We start from the raw sequence: 21985 nt of genomic DNA on the forward strand, positions 1-21985 counted from the left end.
GCACATCAAATCTACCAACACAGCATCCTTGGAGAGTTAGGGGCAGCCAGGGTTATATACAGCACTAGCATATGCCCTAGTGCTTCTCACATGTGACCTCAGCCCTGTGAAGCTGCAGTTGTGAATCTGTGATCATCATGAGTCTGAAACGCTCAAGCAGCAACTTCCCCGGCTTCAAGCGAGCAGCAGGCTTTTCATGGAAAAGGTGTGTCCCGTCCTCCTTCCCAGTCTTTGAGTCACACCAACACTGAAAGGACTCAGAGCCTGTTTGCTAACGATCAGCTGAGCATAAGCAGGGCAAGGAAAGGATGAGAGGTACCAAGTGAAGCGCCTGCTTTGAGGGATGAGGGGGAGCAAGGCTGCAGCCTGTGCCCTGGTCACACAAGCTCTCACTGCTGCAGCAGGGCAGGTTGAGGAATGAGGACAGTTTTGGATGTTGCCACACTCCATTGTGGGCACACCAGTGCCTGCAGAGATGTCTGGACTGGAGACAGAAGTGCAGAAAAATCCGGTTTTGAGGGATTTTCCCTTTTTTTTCTTTTCCCACCCCAGCATCCTTCCCTGCTGCTCTGTCCCATGGTCTCCTGCAACTCTCATACCTCCCCACTTTGGGTGTCCATTACAATGATGGGCTCCCATTGAGCTGCAAGCTCTAGCCCTTTGCTTTGACCTGTGAGGGAGAAGAGTCGGAAACCTGGCTTAAATCACTGCGTTAGGCTTGCTGTTGGCTGCGGGCTCCAGCACAGCACAGAGCAACCAGTGCACAGAGCACTTCTGACCTGGAATCGGTGCTCTACAAACAGCAAAGTGCAGCAAGAGCTGCCCAAAGCTCAGCAGAAGCTGTTTTCCAGGGCACTTCTCATGTCTGGCAATCCAGGAGCGGGCTCCTCTGCTTTCTATCCCCAGCTCCACCACTAACCTGGGGCAAACGCTGTCGCTTCTTGCAGCCTCTTATTTGTGCACGTAAGGACAGGGCCCTTGAAGGAAAACACATTCATTATGGTTTTATGCATGTATCTGATTGAGCAAACAGTGTTTAAGGTAAGTTAGGTCTGTTGTGGCTGAACACTTTGGGGTAGATTGCGTTCATCTGACACCCCCCAACTCTGCAGAATGGCACATAAAATCCTAAATTACCTTTGCGCCTATGACCGGAGCCGAAACACCGCCTGCCCCCTTTCCCCTGTATCTGCTGCTCTTACAAGCCCCTGAAGAACCGAACGGAGGAGGCGTGCGGTGCTCCTCACACCAAACGATGGACTCCGCCATTCCCCACCTCCACCTGCCCCGAGGTGACCACAGACACGCGGCCCACCCCGCAGCACCCGACAGCGCCGGTGCGAGGCCCAGGAGCTCGGCGCCTCAGGACGGGAGGCTAAAGGCTGGGTCGGCCGGTAACGGGGCCGGTAACGGGTGACGGCCGCCAACATGGCGGTGCGGGCCCGGTGGGGGGGGGGGGGGGGTCCGGCCTCGCGTCTCCCCCCTTCCCCACTCAGTGCCGCCCCCCCGCCCCGTCAAATCTCGCGAGAGGCGGCGGCGGCGTCGCGAGAGCTGGCGCGGCGCTGCGGTAGGAGGTCGGCGGAGAAGGACGGAGCCGGAGCCGCTGTGCGCCCGCCGGTGCCCGCCTCACCCCGCCGCCCCCTTCCTCCTCCTCCTCCTCCTCCTGGCTCCCCTCCCCGGCCGCGGACGGAAGGATGCCGCGCTCCGGGCCGCTCCCCGCCGCATTCTCGCTGCTGCTGGCGACGGCCGCGCTCCTGCCGGGACCCGCCGCGGCGCAGAACGGTGAGGGAGGGAGGGCGGGAGGGCGGCGGGCGGGGGGGGGCGCGCTGCTGTGGGGCTTGCTATGGCGGTGGGACGAGAGTCAGCCTGGGGGGGGGGGGACGACACACGACACGATAGCCCAGGGCTCGGCGGCTGCCCCCTGAGCCAGGCGGGGTCCGACCCCGGTTTAGGGGGGAATCCCCCGTGTTTAAGGTCCCTCAGGGTGAAGGGAAAGGGGGGCTGAAGGAGAGGGTCGTCCCGTGTGTCCCCCCCACCCTTCCCTCCGCTTCTCCTGAGGCGTCTCGTGCTGCCGGTAAAATGGAACATCTCCTCCCGCCTACTGAACCTGCATCTGCCGGTTTAATTGCTGCCTTAAATCATTTATAATGCAATAAACCCGTAGTTCCTTAGCAACTAAAGAGGTCTCCTGATAGGAGCGTAAAAGAAGAAGGAGGAAAAAAAAAAAACCCATAGCAAGCCACCCTTCTCCCTATCCTCGTAGGATAGCATGAGCTAAATGTAGCGCACCGTGCCTCCTCCCCGATGAGCTTGCAGCCAAGTGCATGACAATTAGTGGCAGAACAAAGTGGGGCCAAGAGGCTGGCCTAGCCGAGCCTCCGGCTCGGAGCGCGCTCCTGCAGCGCGGATGGAACGGCCGCCTTCCAGGGGCTCTGTCTGCTCCAGGCTTCGGGAGAACGGGCTTTCTGGAGCGGCTTCCTCTGCTGCATCACGGGGAGGCTGATGGCAGGGATGCTTTGGCCTGTAAACGCTGTGAAGAGCGGGCAGCTTGGCTCATGAGAGGCTCTCCGGTCTATGTGTGCTAGGAACATATACCTAAAAGGGATGGGTCCCTTACTAATATACCAGATTTTCATTGTTTCATCCTTCTTTTCTGCTCTGCAGATGTAACTCAGTCCTAGCGTTTTCCTCCTGCTGAGGTGAATTTTGCCTTGCAGCATGAGGTCAGCTTCGCTGGCTGTTTGCTGCAGAAGAAACACTGGGGCTTTCAGCATCTTGGACAATAATGGGGGAGATGCAGATGAAAGAAATAATGTCCCAAAGAGCCCAGATCAGAATTATTGCCATTATACGTGCAGGTTTGGCAGTCTGAAGCCAGAGCTGAGCCTTATGTCTCTGTTAACCAAACAGAAGCAGCTGTGGCATCCACACTGTGTGAATGGAAGCTGTGGCTTTCTGCAATATGAAGGACTTTCTGTGGAGCCTAAAAGAGTGTGGCTGAATTCCACTGGAGTTCAATGGGAATTACGGACCTGGCTTCCAGGAGCTCCCAGGAATGAGCTGGCTGGGCTGAGTTGTGGCTAAAGTCTGGTTCTCTGTCATGGAGATGCTGTGTGGTAGCATCCTCACGGCAGGGTTAATCTGCCCGTGCTGGGTTTCCCCTTGTACTTGGGTGGAGGGAGGAAAGCAAGTTAAATGGGTCGTGTGCCTGAAGCTGTTCCTGTGCAGAATTAGCAGGCAAGGCGTCAAATGCTGGCAGCTGCTATAACAGTTCCAAATAGCTGGTAGGCAGTGCAAGCATGTGGTGTTTGACAGTAGTTATGTGTCTGGAGGTCAACAATGAAATGAATTTTTGGGATAGATGGAAAGCCTTTCAGTTGTCTAAATCATGACTTCCATTCCTGATGGGAAGCTCACCAAGCAGTAGCTGCTCTTGGCATGAGGTAAGACTGCAGAGCCCAGGTGGAGCCTGAAAGCTCATTTATTTTTATTTGGTTAACTGGGGTCATCCAAGCAATTAAATGGGAAGGGAGACTCTGCACTGCTGTAGGGGTTTATTCGGGTGAGGGAAAATCATCTTGGAAAGGAGCAGAGTATTCTGAAGCCAACTGAAAGGTGGAGAGCCTTCTGAGTAAGGTTTATTGCTGCTGTTGAATTTTTACTCAATTTGAATGCTGTTCTAACATAGGAAAGCCAACTTCACGGTTGTAGGCCCTCCTGCAGAGGAACTGGTTGGTTTGCTTTATTTCAGCAAGAAATGCTTCATGAGACTGAACAATTCCTCTTTTGCTTTGGCATGAAGAGCAGGTACAGCCATTTCCTGAGTTGTGTGTACTCATTGTAAGTTGTTAGGGAAAAGATGTGGTTTGAACAGATGTGTGCAAGTATGTGAGTGACAACTCCTTCATAACATGTCTAACACACAGGTGTGTGCTTTGAAGGTATAAGGAAGGATCCCAGGGTGTATATGCAAGAATCCCCTTATCCATTATTGATACGGAGCTGTCAGTGTAGTGAAAGCTGATAGCCCAAGTGCTGTTGAATGTACAGTAACACCACACAAGTTTAGGATGGTGAAAGAACCATAATGTACTTGTTGGAGCTGCAGGGCAGTTCACCACTCACCTGGAACAGAAAATGCCCAGTAGGATCCTGAGTGGCTATGGGAAGCTGCCTTTTTTGTCTGCTTCTGACAGGAGATGGCTGAAGAATTGCTAGGGAGTTTTCCAGAGTGAATGTAGTGCGGAATACTCTGAATCAGACTCACCTATGGATTTAAGCTTACTAAAACTGGAATAGCTTTTTGACACTTGCATGGATTGTTTTTTAAAGGTTTTGCATAAACACCTAAAGATCACAGGAAAGTTTGCATGGCAGAAGTGTAACTTTTCCTGAATATTCAGAGGGACTTGTTGGGCTCTTTGAGGCTGCATTTCTGATGCACACCAGCTTGTCACTTGTATCCAGAGCATAGTTTGGTGGAGTAACAGAAGGCAGTTAGACGAGGCATAAGGAACAGCTGGAAAAAGCCAGTCTGTCAAGAAGATCCGTGTTAAACCTGTAGTTTGCCATTGGTATTTGCTGGAAAATCACTTTAGAGCTTCAAAGAGAAAGCTTCTTCCTCATGGAATGGTACTTTGCTTGCTTTTTTGGTGATGAATAACATGTCTTTTCCAGTTGTTGGTTGTTAACCTATGCAATACCTTTGTTTCTCCAGCTCCTTGTTTAAAAATAAAGACTTTAGTGTACTAATACTTCACCTTAGAAGGTCTGGATTTAAAGGAGCAATGCTGTATTTTTTTACTGTCATCTAAAATAGATGCTTGGACTGCCCCCATGAAATCCGCAGTGCTTCTTCAGTGCACCAATATGTGAGTTGGATTGCTAGGAGTTTTTCCAGCGCTTCCATTTTCAGAGCTTTGGTCTGGCAAAGCGCACTTCAAACCAGTCTTTATCATATATTGTGTAGAGAAGGGAAATCTTGCATTTCATCACATCTGTAAAACTGAAAACTGGCTTAATAAAATGACTTGGGTTGTGCAAAGCTGGAAATACAGATTAAGTTAGGTGGCAGTTGCTTAGCTCTGCTCTCCTCCTCCTCTGGATGAGTGAGGAGGAACTAACTAGCTGGCTAAAAATGGAACCTGGCTTTTCTGTTGGCAGAAGCCACTATAGAAGTGACCATAAAGTCAGGGAAGAGTGATTGCTTAAGATGAGATCCTTCTTAAAAGAGCAAGCGAAACCCCCTTCCTTTTATCCTTGTAACGCTATTTCTGACTGCTGATTCTCATCCATTTTGCACGGATTGTATTCTGACATGACTTTAATGGTCTGCAGATAAAACTAAGAACCAGTTTCATACAGCATTTATGGAGCGTGAGTGTGGGCTGAGCTTCGAGGAGAATGTTCAAAGTTCTGGTCTCTTTCCCACCGTTGCCATTCTCCCTCCTACCACTCCTGCATAGGAAAGTTAAGTACAAGCTGTGTGACTAATGCCTAAACACTGAAATTGCACTGAGTTCTGACAGATCTCTGTAACAGGTAAAGAGGATATAACTGCTAGAACTGAGAGGTCCAACAATAGTTTTAATTATGTTAAGAAACACTCAAAGGGAGGGACTCCGTGAACTACATTTCAATGCTGAAATACTGAGTGTTAACTGTCCTTACAACATCCTACTGTATGAAGACTACTTCTTGTGAAATTCATGAATGAGGTGCATTATCTCCTTCACAATGAGCTGTTTCTTTTGCTGCAAGTACTACTTCAGAGGAGGCAATTGTAAGAACTTCCATTGTAAAGGACAATGCTAGCCTGTGATTCATCCTTGGGTTGTAAAGCCACAATGTTCAAGCTCTTCTTCACTTCCAAGTGCTGGAGGTGCTGCAGCTCCCACGGTTGATTGAAAGTTAGATAAGCTGCTTCTGTTATCTATTGGCTGGAAAGTTCTGTAAATCTAACCCAAACCTGTTTTCCTATCAGTTTAGGCTTTTTATTCTTATTCATGCCTTTTAGAATGGGGAGGAGGAGGTTGTTATCTCTCATTAGCAATTCTGTGCAGGTGAATTGTCATGGTCATTCTCGATAAGCTGCATTTTCCTGGCCCTTCTTGGTGCTTTTCTGCACATTTTCTTCAGTCACGTTTTCTGGAGTGTGATGTGTAAAATTGGATGCTTCTAGCTGGGACCAGACCAAGGTTCAGTGGAGTGGAAGGATCACTCGATGTGTCTTGCATATGGCATTCCCCTTTGCATCACAAGACCTTAAGAACAAGGTTTCTTATTGTGAAACATTTGACTCGCGTCCAGTGGGATCCTTTGTGGTGGTCAGATCTTGCATTGCAGGGCTGCTACTTTGTGTTTCTTACTACCTAAGTCGAGTAGTTCTTGATAAGTGGCATCTCACCTGCTTCTGATGTCTTCCTCCAGCTGTTGAAAGTCTTTTATCTTCTGGAGCATGCTCCCCTACTTCAGCTTGCTTTGGTTTTATCTGCTTAAGAGACCCCTGGAGCCCATCATCAGTCTTATTTCATTCTGTTTTCCATCTCCTCGCGTACTGTATCGCATAAAACCCACACACATGATACACCAAGCTACATTAATGAGATTGTATTTTTGGTTATGAGGCCCTTGTACAGGGAAGTATTAAAAGCTTTACTAAAATTAGGAAAACTGCTTCTGTTCTTTCTCCTCTAGAGTCACCTTTGGTTTTTATTAACTTTGTAGCAGGAGGTCAGATAGTCATGGGCTGTATCAAACCATAGGTATCAATACAGCTCGGTTCTTCCCTCCCCACAGCCATTCTGTGTTTCTGAGCACTTCCAAGCAGATTTGTTCTTGTGGGAGACTAAAACTGAATTGACTGGTCTGCAATTCCATGATCTTTCCATTTTAATGTTTTAAACATGGGCACTGTCTGCCCTTTTCCATTCACCCAGCTTCCACAGGGACTGCAGGAGGACTTGAATTAAACCCAGCAGCTTGACACCCCCAAAACTTTCCAAAGCAACCTGTAACCTGGTTTTAGAGCTCTTCCCTGAGACTGTTGATTCCTCTATGATTGTGCTTTGTTTTGAACAGCATATGGGATGGTAGGATCTCCTTCCTGTCTTCTCCATCCACCTGAGCTTTCTGCCCACACCAGAGTTGTGCTGGCATTGCTGCCAGTAACCCACCAGTGGTTTAGGTGCTGCTTCTCCTGCCAGAGCTGGGGGCTGAATGTGCACCTTTAGTATCTGATCCTGCACACAGTCTGTTATTAGATGCTTGAGAAGAACCTTTATATGTTGAGTTAAACCCCTTTTAACCAAGCTGCATCTCAGGATTCCATGGTGATTGTAGTGGCTTGGCATTTCCCCCAGTTAATTCTGGAATATAAAACCTGGCTTGTATAAAGTCAGTTTACACCTTTCATAAAGGTCTAAAGTTAGAAGAGGGAGAATGGCTGTGAAAATATAACTCAAGAGTTATGAAAGCTGCTTGTCAAATACAACATCCAGTTGTTCAAATCACAACAGTTGTCTGAAATACTGTTTGCATGCCTTTACTAATCTTATTTGATATGTGAAATGTATTTTCACTCTAACACTTTTTTGGATGTCTTGTACTGCGTGACCTTTTGGTGTTGAAGGAGATGGAGTCTAAACATAATTCCAGCCTGGATTAAATGTCTGTGTCAAAAATTGAAAGTATTTTATCCCCAATGTAAGATAACTACTGTAGACTTTAAAAGATTCATGCCCAGTTGATAAGCTTGAAGCTTATTTGGTTCATCCCTGTGGTTGAAGTCACCACTTACACTCTGACATAAACTCGGTCAAGAAAAGAAGACAGTAACTTTTGAATCTGTGAAGGGTTCTTCATCATGCAGTGACAGAAGCTGGAGATCTCTGTTAGAATTAAGAAGGGTTTCGAGAGTAAGATGGGTTTCTTCCACACCATTCCTCTTCAGGATGCAGTGGAAAACGGCACCATCATACCAGCACAGTGTTTTGGCTGCTTGAAGGTGTGTGTGGGAAAGTGGCCTCTGATCCTGGGAAGCTTATGTTGAATAAATATGACACAAATGGCACACCATTGAAGAGCTGTAGGTCAGGAGAACCTTTATCCTCCTCTTAACAGCTTTGATGCCGAGATGGGGTGGGATAGCCGAGCTGTGCTTTGCAGCTGCTTTTGAAGGAGGAAGAGGCCTTGTGTCTGTCTTCTCTTTGGAGGTCTAGCTGCGACTTGGGTGTGTGACGTGGAATCTCAGGGACACATGGTTTTTATCAACTGTGCCACCTTTTGATACCAAGTTGAAAACCTTTTGATACCAAGTTGAAAACCTTTTGATACCAAGTTGAAAACCTTTTGATACCAAGTTGAAAACCTTTTGATACCAAGTTGAAAACCTTTTGATACCAAGTTGAAAACCTTTTGATACATTAAAGAAAAAGCAGGGATGTTCTAGAAGAACAAACATTCCAGATGAGGGAAGTGTCCAGGGTAGTAGGTGACTAACTAAATGGATTTGCATCCTGAGACCTTTTTAATAGAGGAAAATCAGATTATAATGTCCCGTTCTGGTTTGAATAAGGAAAAATAGGTCTTGAATTGCTCTAATTCATACAGGCTTTTTTAACATTGCGTGTTTTAAAATGCCACATTACCAAAACTATTGAGTCAAAATGCTACTCAGCGTAGCTAAGTAGTATAGCTACTTGCTACTTACTAATTCCTACATCTTGTGAATTATTGCTAGCTCTGAGTGCACACGGGGATCGTGGTTGCTCACCCTATAGCTTGTGTGTGTGTTTGGAAACTAACTGCCTTCTCTAACAGACTTATTGAAGACATGAGAATATAAGAGGAAGGAAAGTACACTTGGAGCACTGCGTGTACTTCTGGTGTCCTCAACATAAGAAGGATATGGAGCTGTTGGAGCAAGTCCAGAGGAGGCCACGCTGAGGCCACAGGCTGAGAAAGTTAGGGCTGTTCAGCCTGGAGAAGAGAAGCTGTGTGGAGACCTCAGAGCAGCTCCCATTGTCTGAAGGGGGCTACAGGGATGCTGGAGAGGGACTCTTCATTAGGGACTGTAGTGATAGGACAAGGGGTGATGGGTTCAAACTGAAGCAGGGGCGATTGAGCTGAGCTCTTAGGCAGAAGCTCTTCCCTGTGAGGGTGCTGAGGCGCTGGCACAGGGTGCCCAGAGAAGCTGTGGCTGCCCCATCCCTGGCAGTGTTCAAGGCCAGGTTGGACACAGGGGCTTGGAGCAAACTGCTCTAGTGGAAGGGGTCCCTGCCCATGGCAGGGGGTTGGAACTGGATGAGCTTTGAGGTCCTTTCCAACCCAAACCATTCTGTGATTCTGTAATGATCTAGAAAAGGGAAGGTGTGATACAATCAGTGCAAAACCCCAGTTACAGTGGGTGAAAAAAGGGATTTAATTCTGGGAAGTTGGTAAAACTTGCACTGTATTTTAAATTAGAGAGAATTGAACTGCAGAGCTTAGAAAAGAGCTCGAGAAGGCTTTTGGCAATGCTGCAGTCTCCCAGCAGACACCATGGCAGACTGAAATAATTCAGTGAAGGCGTACAGCAGGAGTTTGAAAAACCAGATGCTTGAGTGCATTTTTAAACCCCCAGTAGATACCAACTTGCCTGAGCACTCTGGGAATGGGGGATTTTTTTTTTGCCTGGTTTGTTAGAAAAGCTTCGTGGTGCTTAACCAGGGTAATCAACCTCTGTAGGTGCAAATGGAGAAGTGTTTGAATTCCCATCATACTCGTTGAAAACGAATAATCGAGTGAGGCTAAACTGGTTTAAATGTAGTTATAAATCAGAGCTCAGCTGCACTTTTGCTGTTAGTCATCTTAAATTCATGCAAGTGGTGTAATGGCTCTTGGCTTTCTATGATGCAGTGTTCAAGGCCAGGTTGGACAGAGCCTTGGGTGACGTGGTTTAGTGTGAGGTGTCCCTGCCCATTGCAGGGGGTTGGAACTAGATGGTCTTAAGGTCCCTTCCAACCCAAACCATTCTATGATGCTAAACGTAGTGTGTGATGGCTGACATAATGGTTTAAAATATTACATGATGCTTTCTGACTTGAGGAAAATCTGAAATTAATATTGCATTCCAGAGCTTAAAAGAGCAGTGAAAACTGTTCCAGAGATGGGTGTGTGAGGTAGGGATGCTTGGCCTGGGAAAGAAAGGTGCCTTGATACAAGATCTGAGACTGTGAAGGCCACCAGGAGAATGAGATATGGGTGGGTTTGTTTTCTGTTCAGGGTGCTTTTTGTTAATTCTCCATACAAGAAAGGATAATGAAGAGAACTGAGATGAGGTCTTAGGCAGAAGCTCTTCCCTGTGAGGGTGCTGAGGCGCTGGCACAGGGTGCCCAGAGAAGCTGTGGCTGCCCCATCCCTGGCAGTGTTCAAGGCCAGGTTGGACACAGGGGCTTGGAGCAAGCTGCTCTAGTGGAAGGTGTCCCTGCCTGTGGCAGGGGTTGGAACTGGGTGAGCTTTAAGGTCTCTTCAACCCAAACCAGGCTGGGATTCTATGAACCGTAGTTGAAAAAGGACAAAAGAAACCCTACGTGAGAATTGCTTTGATCTGTGATAGACAGCTCTCTGTGGCACTGTGAAAGCTGGGCACAAGACTGACAAGATCAGCCAGGCAAGGATTATCTTTCCCCTGAATTACTGCTGGGGTGAGAGTAGCAAAAAATCCCCAGTGTTACACAAGGTGGACCACTTTTAATTCCCTGTTTGAGCAGGTTGGAATCGTTGTTACCAGGAGGTGATGCAGACTGATGGAGCAAAGAATTACATACAGTTTGCAGTTACATTGTTGATCTTGGTTTCTGTGTATCTTCCTGCAAGGGTAGCAGATTCCTGTTCGGTTATCATTTGGTTGCTACTGTCTGCTTGAGGTTTTTTAACCCGAATATGCAGATGGTTTAACTAAAGCAGGAAACTGGATAGCTTTTTGTCCTCTGCTTTAAGCCTCCAAGCAGCTGACTCCCACTCTCTCATTTTATAATGTTACCTATTTGTATGATTTTTATAGATGTGTGATGACATTAATTCATATTTCGGGGGTCTAGTTTGAAATAGGAAAAACTTGCATCACGGGATGTAACCTGAAACGGTTTTTAGTTCTGCCCTGATTCTTCCTCTGTGCAGTCCTGTGGAATCTTGATTTAGAAAGGGGAGGGTAGAGCAGAAAAAGATGGAAAAGTATTCCAGTGAGGTTTGAGGAGAGAGTTAAGAGGCTGAGATCAAACGAAGCCAGGAATAAATGACACGGAGGAAAGAAATGTGTATATATAAAGCAAGACTGCTGGGTTTAGTATAGTAAGAAATGTGGTAACAGGATGTACAAATTGCAGCTTTAAGCCAGATAGTCACCAAATAAGCCAGGTTTTATTCTGAGCTTGAGACATTATCCTGTTTCTCAAGTTTGTAGCTGAAGACTTGCAGTGTGGGCTCCATCAAGCAGCTCGGTTTAGACTTGTGATGGATTACCTTAATGACTCTAGGAAATAAATAGGAAGCTCATTCTTTGGAGTGATCCTTTTATTCAGGGTTTGCATATGGCAAGACAAGTTCTGCAGCTGCCTTCTTCCTCTTGTTCTGCCTGCCAGCTCCATAAAGAGCCAGTTCAGCAGCTGGCTGCTGTTGAGGTTTAGCACTTACTAGAAGAGAGCTGCCCTGGGGCAGTGCTTTCAGAGTCCTGAAGCTGCTGAATGTCTTGGGTCTGTGACTCAGAGCACCTGGTCTTTGGAAGCCTCCTGTGGATGGATTCTTCCCTGTGGATGTAAATTGGGAAGCTAGGGCTCCCATCCCACACTAGGTTTTCCTCCAGGGGGGATTGGGTTAGGGGGCAGAGCTGTTGCTGTCTGCTGCACTGTATATGGCCTATCCATTAGAAACAAGGGACTTTATTTAACCTTATGGTAAAATCTGAGTATGTCTTGGATATACTGGAGGACTTGGTACAGGTGTTTCTAAATTGCAGGTGAAAGGGTCATCTTTGGCAATTACTTGAATAAATAAGACACTTGAGTGATATTTGGAAAGCTTTCTGTAATTGCTCTAAATCTGCACTAAGGGAAAGATACATTCAGGGTGCCATTCCTTTTGTGCTTCATTCCACTTTAGGAAGTGGTATATCTGGTGCCTATTTGGTCCTCATAATCTAGAAACTAACACTGCCAGTTATTTCTGTTTCTTGTTTCATTCAGGAACTTGGCTTTTGGCTCTTAAAAGCTTCACCCTTTCGTGCAGGCCTGATGGTGACCATTGGTCTCTGGTCTGACACCAGTGTTTTCAAAAATGCCCTTAAAGCTGCATTCCTCAAAAAACTAGGAGACCAGTGGTGGGTGCTGTTCCTCAAGGGTGGATGTTGGGACTAGTGTTTGTAACATCTTTGTCACAACATGGACAGTGGGATGGAGCACCCTCAGCAGGTGTGCTGATGACACCGAGCTGTGTGGTATGGTTGAAACACTGGAGGGAAGGGATGGGACCCAGAGGGACCTGGGCAGACTGGAGAGGTGGGACTGTGTGAACCTCATGGAGTTCAACAAGGCTAAGTGAAAGGTCATGGCAGTTGGTGAGGGCAATCCTGAGTGAGTCCAGAGGAGGCCATGGAGCTACTGCAGGGGCTGGAGCAGCTCTGCTCTGCAGCCAGGCTGAGAGAGCTGGGCTGGGGCAGCCTGGAGAAGGCTCCTGAAGGGGAGACCTGAGAGCAGCTCCAGTGCCTAAAGGGGCTGCAGGAAACCTGGAGAGGGGCTTGGGACAAGGGCCTGTAGGGACAGGCCAAGGGGAATGGCTTGAACCTGCCAGAGGGGAGACTGAGATGAGCTCTTAGGCAGAAGCTCTTCCCTGTGAGGGTGCTGAGGCGCTGGCACAGGGTGCCCAGAGAAGCTGTGGCTGCCCCATCCCTGGCAGTGTTCAAGGCCAGGTTGGACACAGGGGCTTGGAGCAAGCTGCTCTAGTGGAAGGTGTCCCTGCCTGTGGCAGGGGTTGGAGCTGGGTGAGCTTTAAGGTCCTTTCTAACCTAAACCATTCTGTGGTTCTGTGATTCCGTGAAATACCAAACCATTCTGGTACTGTGAGAGCTCTTCTGCTTGTTATCAAAGGTGAGGGTAATAGGTAATATATATATATATATATATATATATACATAATTTCCTTCTATTGTGTTATTTGTTTAGATTGGTTATGGTACAACTCTTTCTTTTCTTCCCCTGTAACTGGTAGAGGGGATGGCACATGTTAATGCAGCCTTCCCTTCCTGCCTGTTGGCTTCTAGAAACAAAGTACTTGATATAGATGGGACAGTTTGCACCTCTCCCTGTTTTTGAGGGTAGTGAACCTAATATGAGACTCAGATATGCAGTATCAATGGTTTACTTTCAGACTTAATTTGAGAGATTTTAACTGACAGGTTTTCCAACACTTTGCTGCAAGTTCTGTAGTGCTCAGTAGCAACTTCTGGTCTCACTTAAGTATAGAAGATAGTTTTAAGCAAAGCTGCATGTTTTGGGTCTCAGACTCCTGAAGCTCCTATATATAGCAATACCAGGATCGATTTAGTGACCTCAATCTTGAGCCATATGGAGTAAGGGGAAAAAAAAGTCCGTTTTGGTTTCTAGGAAGGGAATCAGTTGGGAGAATGGAACAAAAATGACAGGACAGAGAGAAATAGCTTTTAAAGAGCTATAAAAGGCAAGGCAAGAACTGCAATAGGGCATGGATGAATACAGTCCTGTTTGGAGTATTTTTTTTACCTCCACCTTCATCTCTTCAAATCCTCTAAGTAGAGGTATGTGGCTCTTCACTACCCAGTAAGGAGCTGGGAGTCACAGTTGTTTGTCAGTGGCCTACATTCATGTCTTTCAGCAAGGCATTATCACATTCTTTTTTGTTGTCCCTTTATTTATGCCTCTTCTAGGCAGCAGAATAACTGCAGAGGTGATTGATGCTTCAAACAGCACCTACCAAATGTTAACCTGGCACTGGCTGCTCAGTCAGTACCAGTATGAGCATGCCGTGTCCTGCCTTGCTGTGCTCCCCTCTTTGGGGCCTCAGTGTGACAAAGTGAAATGGCTTTATAATTCCCAAAGGGTTTTCCGTATATTACACTGTTGTCCTCGTTTTGCAGACTGAAACAGGGCTCTTGCCTCTCAGAGATGGAAAATGACTAAATAAAGCTTTTTGGTTTCTTTGCTTTAATGAAAATGTCCCCTTTAGAATGCTCAGCAGCAAACTCTTGAAGGCCGTCAAAAGATCACTGTATGTTTGTCCTTTTCTCACATTCTTGCCACAACCACTGCTGTTAAAGGCTTGATAGACATTGTAAAATAGCTGCACACTTGAATGTGGTCTTTGGTTCAAGAGCACATGAGAAACTTCCTGGTGTTGGCATCGTGTTGTTAAGTATTGGTAGCTCTTTAACGCTGCTGTGATACAAAATAGAAGCAGGACCTTTTCTACTTCACTTTGGGGAGATGATTCAAATGAGATTTTAACCAGTTTGTGCAGGTCACCATTTATATTCTTCTCCAACAAATCTTTAAAATGCCATTAAACACTCTTAAATGTCTCTCAGCTGTGCCTCTGGATTCCCTGGTATGTTGAGTAGGCTGGACTGGAGTTCTAATGGTTCAGGCATGCCAGGTCTTCCACTGACTAGTGTAGTACTGCAGGAGGGTGATTTCTGCATGTGGATTAGGATGCATGGTGTGGGTTAGGCTTGCATTCATCCTGAACTTGAATTTCATGTCACAAATAGTGATATTTGATGTCTTCAGAAGTTTATTTCTATACTAATAATCTAAGTGGTGTCAGTAGGGCATGTGAGATCCAACTTCTGCTCCAAGGAAGGATGTGGTTTATGGTGGTGCAGCTGCGTGTACTGGCACAAAGCAGTGGGAAGGGCAGGGCTTCTTCTATTGGCATGTCCTTATATACATGTGGTAAGTGTTGGTAGACAGCTTGATCGTAGAACCATAGAATGGCAGGGATGTGTCACCCTAGACCAACCTGGCCTTGAACACAGCCAGGGATGGAGCATTTAATGCTTCTTTGGGCAACCTGTTCCAGGGCTGCACCACGCTTGTAGGAATGAACTTCTTCCTTATATCCAACCTGAACTTCCCTGGTTTAACATTGAACCTGTTACCCCTTGTCCTACCACTACAGTCAGTGATGTGGGGATCTGAGTTAGGAAAGGCTTCTTGTGGTCAAAGGCATGTTTTCAGAGTAATAGATGTGTCAAACCAGGGAGAAGCCAAACTCCGCTATAGAAATGGGTTAGGCAAAAATAGGGCTCAAAAATGCAGTGTGGAAGAAGCAGCTCTCCATTGCAAAAGGAGCACGCAAGTTGTGGCATCTCTGCTAATCTTTAATCTATTTCCTTCCTGTTTTCCTCTTCCCTGTAACTGGAATGCTCTTTACAGTGTTCTGGGGAGTAGCTTGTCTTTGGGCTGCCTGCTGCTGCTTGTCTGTGCTTCGTAGCTTGGCTGTCCAGGGAGAGCAGGACCTGGACTGCTAGAGATACTTACTCTGAAGTTAGTGATTCTCTCCAGCTTTGGAAAACATAAACTTCAGAAGTACATGAAGCATCCCTTCTTTAAACCCGTCTCCCACAGTGAGGCCAGTTTTCACATGTTGTCGTCAGGCAGACCCTGCTCTGTTCAGACCTGAACTCTCATTTACATTTAAACACGTTTTGTACCTAAAATGCATTTCACCTTCTGCTAATAGCATTTCTTGTGCACGCAGAGGAATGATTTTTTCCTGGATGCCTGGTTCTCAGCCCTGCCTGGGATTGTGTGACCTCTTTACATAATCCAACCGTTCTGCAAAGGGCATGTCTTTTCAAAGGTCGCTGTATTAAAATGCCCTGCTGCTCCCTCACAGACGAGATGGAGCAGCTCCGACTGCTGCAGAATGCATAAAAGGGGCAAAAAAGAGGTTTTGCCGTTCAGTGTGCATTTCCTTCATGCTAAACAGAAGTGTAATCAGTCTCCTTTCAAACACACCTTTGTTGGAGCAGGAAAGGTCAAAGCAAAATTGAGGAGTACTTGAAACCTTTAGAGCTATACTGACGTAGTCTGAGCATTTTAAATAACTAATCTGAACACAAAGTGTTTTTGTTATCCTCACCAGTGGTTTATAACATCTTTAAGGTGCAAATCTAGTGGCCTTTAAAATGTTAGCTCTGTGGCATGCAGGCTTCAGTTGTGCTGTTACATAGGAACACCAGCCAAATTGAAATTGCTGTCACCTCTGCTGAATTCCTTCCTGCTTATTTCCAGGGAGTGGGTTCCTAGTTGTTAACCATTCATTTTTGGCATTATACAGAAGTCTTTCTGATTTAGAGAGATTCTTACATATTCCTTAGGTGCAACAATAGTATTTCTGTAGTGACTGAAAGAATTAAACTAAAAATGCTGGCGTGTTTGATTTTCTGTCTTCTGGCTGCATGGATGATTGTGAAGTCTTTCTGTCCCCAGGATGTGCCAGGGAAAAGCGTAAATGGAAAGAACAGAAGGATAATGCCTGCCTTTTCTGAGGATGATGCAAGTTTAATCTTTGGAAAAACCTTTGAGAAACGAATCTCCAGATTCTCCATGGAATGAAATCTCTTGTGTTAAATGCTGCTTGATGCATTCAAACCAGCTTCGTGACAGCGTGTGCCCTTTAGAGCAACTAGGCATGGAAAAGCAGCGTTTGCTACACAGTTAGATGGTTTAGAAAGGCTTGGTGTAGCATCCTGAGCTATGCCAGCATCAGGCAAGCAACACCCCCAGCTCTTTCAGATGATGAGTATGGGCACCTGATGCCAACAGCCAGTTTAGTCTTTGTTCTGTAAGTGTCTGTGGATCAGGGGATTTTTTGCCTTCAGATTAGAATACTTCATAGTTCTACTAGAAGGATGAGCAAGGATCCTTCAGAAACCTGGTTACCACGTAGATATCTGATTTGAATGCCTGATCACTTGACTAGAGAATAAAAACTACTCAAGTCACTTGACTCTTGCATCAATCCTCCAACGCAGAGCCCTTTATTTTGTAGTCAGCCCTGGGTAACATTTTCTAGCCGTGCTTAGTAGCCCTCAGGAACATGATGCTGACGACAAGTCTCTTTGGGGGTTTAAGCCATTTTAATGTGAAGTCTGGCTTGTGTTCCACTTGTGTTCGGGGCCTTGCCCCAAGCTGTGATGTGCATCCTCTGTGAGGAACAACTTGCCAGTTTTCCTGGAATCAATGGCTTCAATGGTTTTGTCATTCCCATCTGCTTAACTGGCATTATGTAAGTTGGAATACAGGCACAGCCCAGTGAAGCTCCCCAGACTAGCCCTTCTTTAAAGCACGCGACTGAAATGCCACAAAGCTAAATATAACTCTGTTTAGGATGTTGTCTTCTGGGCTGCTTGGGGTGTATGTGAACTGCTTCCAAGAAGGCTAGGAGTAGCTCTTGACTGATGTCCTTTAACCTTTGAAATATGAAGGAATGTGCTTTTTAAGGTACTTAACAAATGCATGGGCTTGCTGTTGTTCCAGGTACCATTAGGTGTTTCACAGGGAAGTCAACATGTGCTTCAGATTGATCCGAGCTGGCTACATAGCATCATAGAATTAGCAAGGTTGGAAAAGCCCTTTAAGCTCATCAAGTCCAACTGATCCCCAGCACTGCCAAAGCCACCGCTAACCCTAATGGCCTCGTCTCCACGCTGTGTGAACACTTGCAGGGACGGTGACTGCAGCCCTGCCCTGGGCAGCCTGTTCCAATGCCTGAGCACCCTCTGGGGAAGGAATTGTTCCTCAGCTCCATCTAAACCTGCCCTGGTGCAGCTTGAGGCCGTTTCCTGTTGTCCCATCCCTTGTTCCTTGGGAGCAGAGCCCAGCCCCTCCTGGCTCCCTCCTCCTGTCAGGCAGCTGTAGGGAGTGATCAGGTCCCCCTGAGCCTTCTCTTCTCCAGACTGAACCCCCCAGGTCCCTCAGCCATTCCCCATCACACTTGTGCTCTGGGCCCTGCACCAGCTCCATTGCCCTTCTCTGGACCTGCTTCATAATGTTTCTATCTCCTGTTTATCTGGAGAGCATCAGTCCAAGTGTTAGAAGTAAAGGAGAGATTTTTCTATACTTCCTATAGAAGTGAATGCTTTAATGTCATATCTGCAGTGATATTTAAGCTCACAGCACAGGGAAGCATGGAGCTTTCTAGTTTATACTTCTTCAACACCTTTGGGAGGATGCGCTTGAAACAAAAAGCAGACTTTAATAAGGAAACTGTTATGCATTGACGATAGAGCTTGTCCCGATAGAAAATGAGCTGGAATAGGGACTGCAAGAATGCATTTTAGGGGCAAACTGGTGGAAACCCAGCATCTTGTTACCCCAAGTTTGCTCCCCATGTGTCATCCAAGTAGTTTATACATGTAAAGTGCTGCTTTAGTTATCAGCTCTTCTAAATCATTTGTGGAAAAACATAGGAATTGGCAAGTTAGAGATCCTTAACAAAGAGAGCAATTAAATGTTGTCATGAAGCTTTGCTTACTCATTTAAAGTGGAATGTATTTCAGTTTTGTTCCATTCTTGTCTCAGTAACCAAGCAAAATACCAAGCTTCCCAATTCTTTGTAACAAAGACCTAATTCAGTGTTCCAGTTACTTCAGACTATGCTCTTGTACTGCCAGAGAAGTAGAACTTTGTTCTATCCAGCTAAAGAACTAGGGGAAAAAAGATCTGTAAAGCAGCAGGCTGACATCAGTATGGAGCCAAACTGAGGTACTCATTTCTTGTCCTGATCATTCGCTTGCCGGGCATTCCAGACTTGAATCCATTATTGCATCTTCTACCTTATGGAATCAAATATGCAGGTATGGGGTTGTGGTAACCACTGTCCAGAACTCATGAAATTGTGTGTGAATGAGGAAGATGTTGGAGGAGGTTTGAACCAACAGCTCTATATAATAAGGATGTATTAGGGGTGAAAGTAATTTCCTGCAAGTGGAGGTGTGTAGTTGTAATTGCTATGACACACCAGTGTCTCTTCTACCCAGTAGCGTTCCTATGAGATGTGCTTTGATGTGGGGTGTTTTCAGTGAATTACAGTTACCAAGAGCAGCTTATGCACAATAAAAGTGACCATAAAATAATAGTTGCACTTAACTTCACACCACAATGACTTTTAAGTGTTGGGGTTTTGTATTCCAATGAAGCTCTTGAATAGAAGCATCCATGATGTGAACCTTGAACTTCAGTGCCTCAACCTGATGGATGGGTTTTGTGTTTGGTGAGGCAGCTGGACCAGAGGCCCCTCAGAAATCCTTTCTAGTCTGAATTCTCTGGTTTATAACCTAGAAGCTGACTGCTGTGTCCTTTCTCCATCCATATGTGCAGAGAGGTGTCTCTTGGCTATGTGGGACATACATCCGGGATGGTCACACAACAGCAGAGGCTCCGAACCCATTTACTTAAGGACTCTCTGAATTTTACTTAAGCAAACAAATGGAATTAGTTTGTGCATGAATATTTTTGGGTGCCAAATGAATAAGGTTTCCTAATGCACAGAGACAGTAGGACAGTTGGTCTGAACTCAGAAAATGTTAATCATTATGTTCATGGACCTGGAGAAAGTAATCCTCGGGTTTCCCCCCTCTGAAATGATTCCAGTGCTCCATCATGGGCTCATGCATTTTAGATGATGCTCTCTGGGTAAGGTTTTCCTCTGTAGCAAGTCAGAACCTACCTTCAGCTGTTTAAAGCTGCAAGATGCCGTTGCAGGAATTAATTCCATGTGTTGCTGCAGTTCTCAGCATCCTTATAGATGGTATAGGCTCATCTGGCTATTTGATACACATGTCAAAGGGCTGGGCTTTAAACCTGCTTCTGCAGTTGGCTAAAGAATAGGGGAAAAATAGACAAAAAAAGGGCAATTTCTTTTTAGTTTATGGAACTTGGGTGGAGTGTTCTGGGGACTTTAGCTCCAAATTGTGTGATAGGTACATGATGGTTACTTCTCAGTCAAAGAAGACAGGGAATGCACTCTAAAACTTAAACCCATTTCTTACCTGTGAAGCGATTGTGACCAAACCCATTTCTAATCAGTGGTATGATTGCAAGCTGTGCCCTCCCGGTGATGTGAGACTATCAAACCTGCTAGATATGGTGGGTGAAAAGAGGCAAGGTGCTTTGGTGCTCTCTGTTGAGTTGAGGTATCTTCAACTCCTCCATCTGGAGTACTGGCTCTCACTTCTTTGTTTTATTTCAGATACCTCAGTGAAGGTGAGCCTGGGAAAGAAACTAGCCATGAATTAGGTTGCCTTTTTTCCATCCTAAATGAAGAAAATGTAATCCTTTCAGAAAGTGATGGTGGTTTTTTCCACCCTCAAAACGTTTATCGCTTCATTAACACCCTTCAGTGAAGGAGAAGGTGTTAATAGGACTGGTACCAGTTGAAGTAAGTAGCAGCCACCTGGAGCTTGGCTTTTCAAAGCCTGGATTGCAGTAGGAGAATGCTGAGAGGGGAGAAGAGCAGCTTCTTACTGCAGTTTTCTTTGGTCCTCTGATGCAAGTTCTAAATGAGACTGCTGCCATGAAATCAAGGTGAAAACAAAGCTATAGTTAGGACAGAGCAAAGGCAGCTGAGGAGGACTGCCCAAGATCATCTGGGCTTTCATGTTTTAATGAAGTCTTTACAGCTAGCACTTTGGTTTCATCCCCTTTCCTGAAACTGCAGTTTGTCTTGGTCCAGCCTTGGAGCTTGGATCCTTAATTCCACCTCAGAAGATCCAGAGATTTATCGAGTCAGATGTGCCAGTGGTGGTAAGGCTTTGCTTTCTTTGCCTGGGCAGAGCCTAAGGGTACTTAAAACATCATTCCAGCTCTTCCTGTTCTTTTTGAGGAATTAAAAAGTCAGCCTGCATAATTCAGAACACCAATTAGGAAAAAGGTGTGCAAACAGCTTAATGAAAGCTTTTACCCTAGTGCCTATTTTTGGTGGCAGAACATTGATACTAAGGGTCTAGCATTTGCCAGAGTAACATATCAGGAGCATTTTGGGTCTATAGGGTGTATAAATAAATACAGATATATAAATGAATACAGGACACAAAAAACTCCACTTTGGCAAAGATATTTGGCTTTTTGCTATTCCCTTTAGGAAAGGCATTCCTGAATAGGGCGACATTGCCCTCTTGCTGTTTACAGGATGGGTTTCATTGTAATTGTGACCAATGTAAAGTACAGTCCCCCAGTAGTCCATGTTTTATCTGTGTATTGTGAAAACGGGGCTCATTTTTGCACCAGCTTTGCAAGCTCTCTTTTTGAGCTCTGAACCTTGTTTTCTTTCTTCATGTAAGTGGAATCCACCACAAGATAAAGTACAGGATTGGAGCATTACCTTGCTCGATGGAGACATGCACTGCTTCACCCCCGACTATAAACTCGCTTTGTTACCTCTGTATTCCTTGTGGTTGAAAATATCCTTGGAAACACATTGTGTTTCCTTCTTTTGGGTCACCTCTGTGTGTTCTCGTACGTGTGTCCTGCTTTGAACCTCTCCGAACAGCCCCTTCTGCTCTTGGGCTTCAGAGCTTCTTGTTCCGCAACCTTTGCAGACTCTGTTTTTGAGACAGTCTCCCCTTGCCATTTGATGGTCTTGTACTTGTTTTCTGCTTTGATATTCATGCTTGATACACATAAGCCCAAGAGAAATAAGTTTGTTCTGCATCACTGGGGCTTTTTGCAGTACCTGCATTTCATTTTCACCTGGTTGTCTCTCTTTGCTGGACTGGGTTAACATTTCCTTTCCTCAGCTAGCAACTTACCTGCATTTTCTTAAAGCAAAACATAGCTTTGGGTTTTTTTTTAACCCCTTTCTTTAGACCAGACTTAAACTTGGGGACATTGGTATTCTCCCTGCTTTACTTCTCCAGTGGCTTTACAATCAATTCTGTTGTAACCTAGTGCATCTTGTGTTAAGTGTCAGT

General features: G+C 45.8%; 1 protein-coding gene across 1 annotated transcript in view; it reads left to right on the forward strand.

Annotated features, from left to right (window-relative positions):
• Positions 1-1551: 1551 nt before the first annotated feature.
• The window catches only part of NPTN (neuroplastin), a 57876-nt gene continuing 37442 nt past the window's right edge, over positions 1552-21985 (forward strand). Inside the window, exon 1 of the mRNA XM_061447358.1 lies at positions 1552-1782. Within this exon, the coding sequence (XP_061303342.1) occupies positions 1695-1782 (88 nt within the window). The 5' untranslated portion in view covers positions 1552-1694. The remainder of the gene's footprint in view (positions 1783-21985) is intronic.

This window comes from Pezoporus flaviventris, unplaced genomic scaffold, assembly GCF_033815535.1.
Source record: "Pezoporus flaviventris isolate CSIRO_AGI_PZ_B2104156 unplaced genomic scaffold, CSIRO_AGI_Pfla_v1 ptg000006l, whole genome shotgun sequence".
Taxonomy (NCBI): domain Eukaryota; kingdom Metazoa; phylum Chordata; class Aves; order Psittaciformes; family Psittacidae; genus Pezoporus; species Pezoporus flaviventris.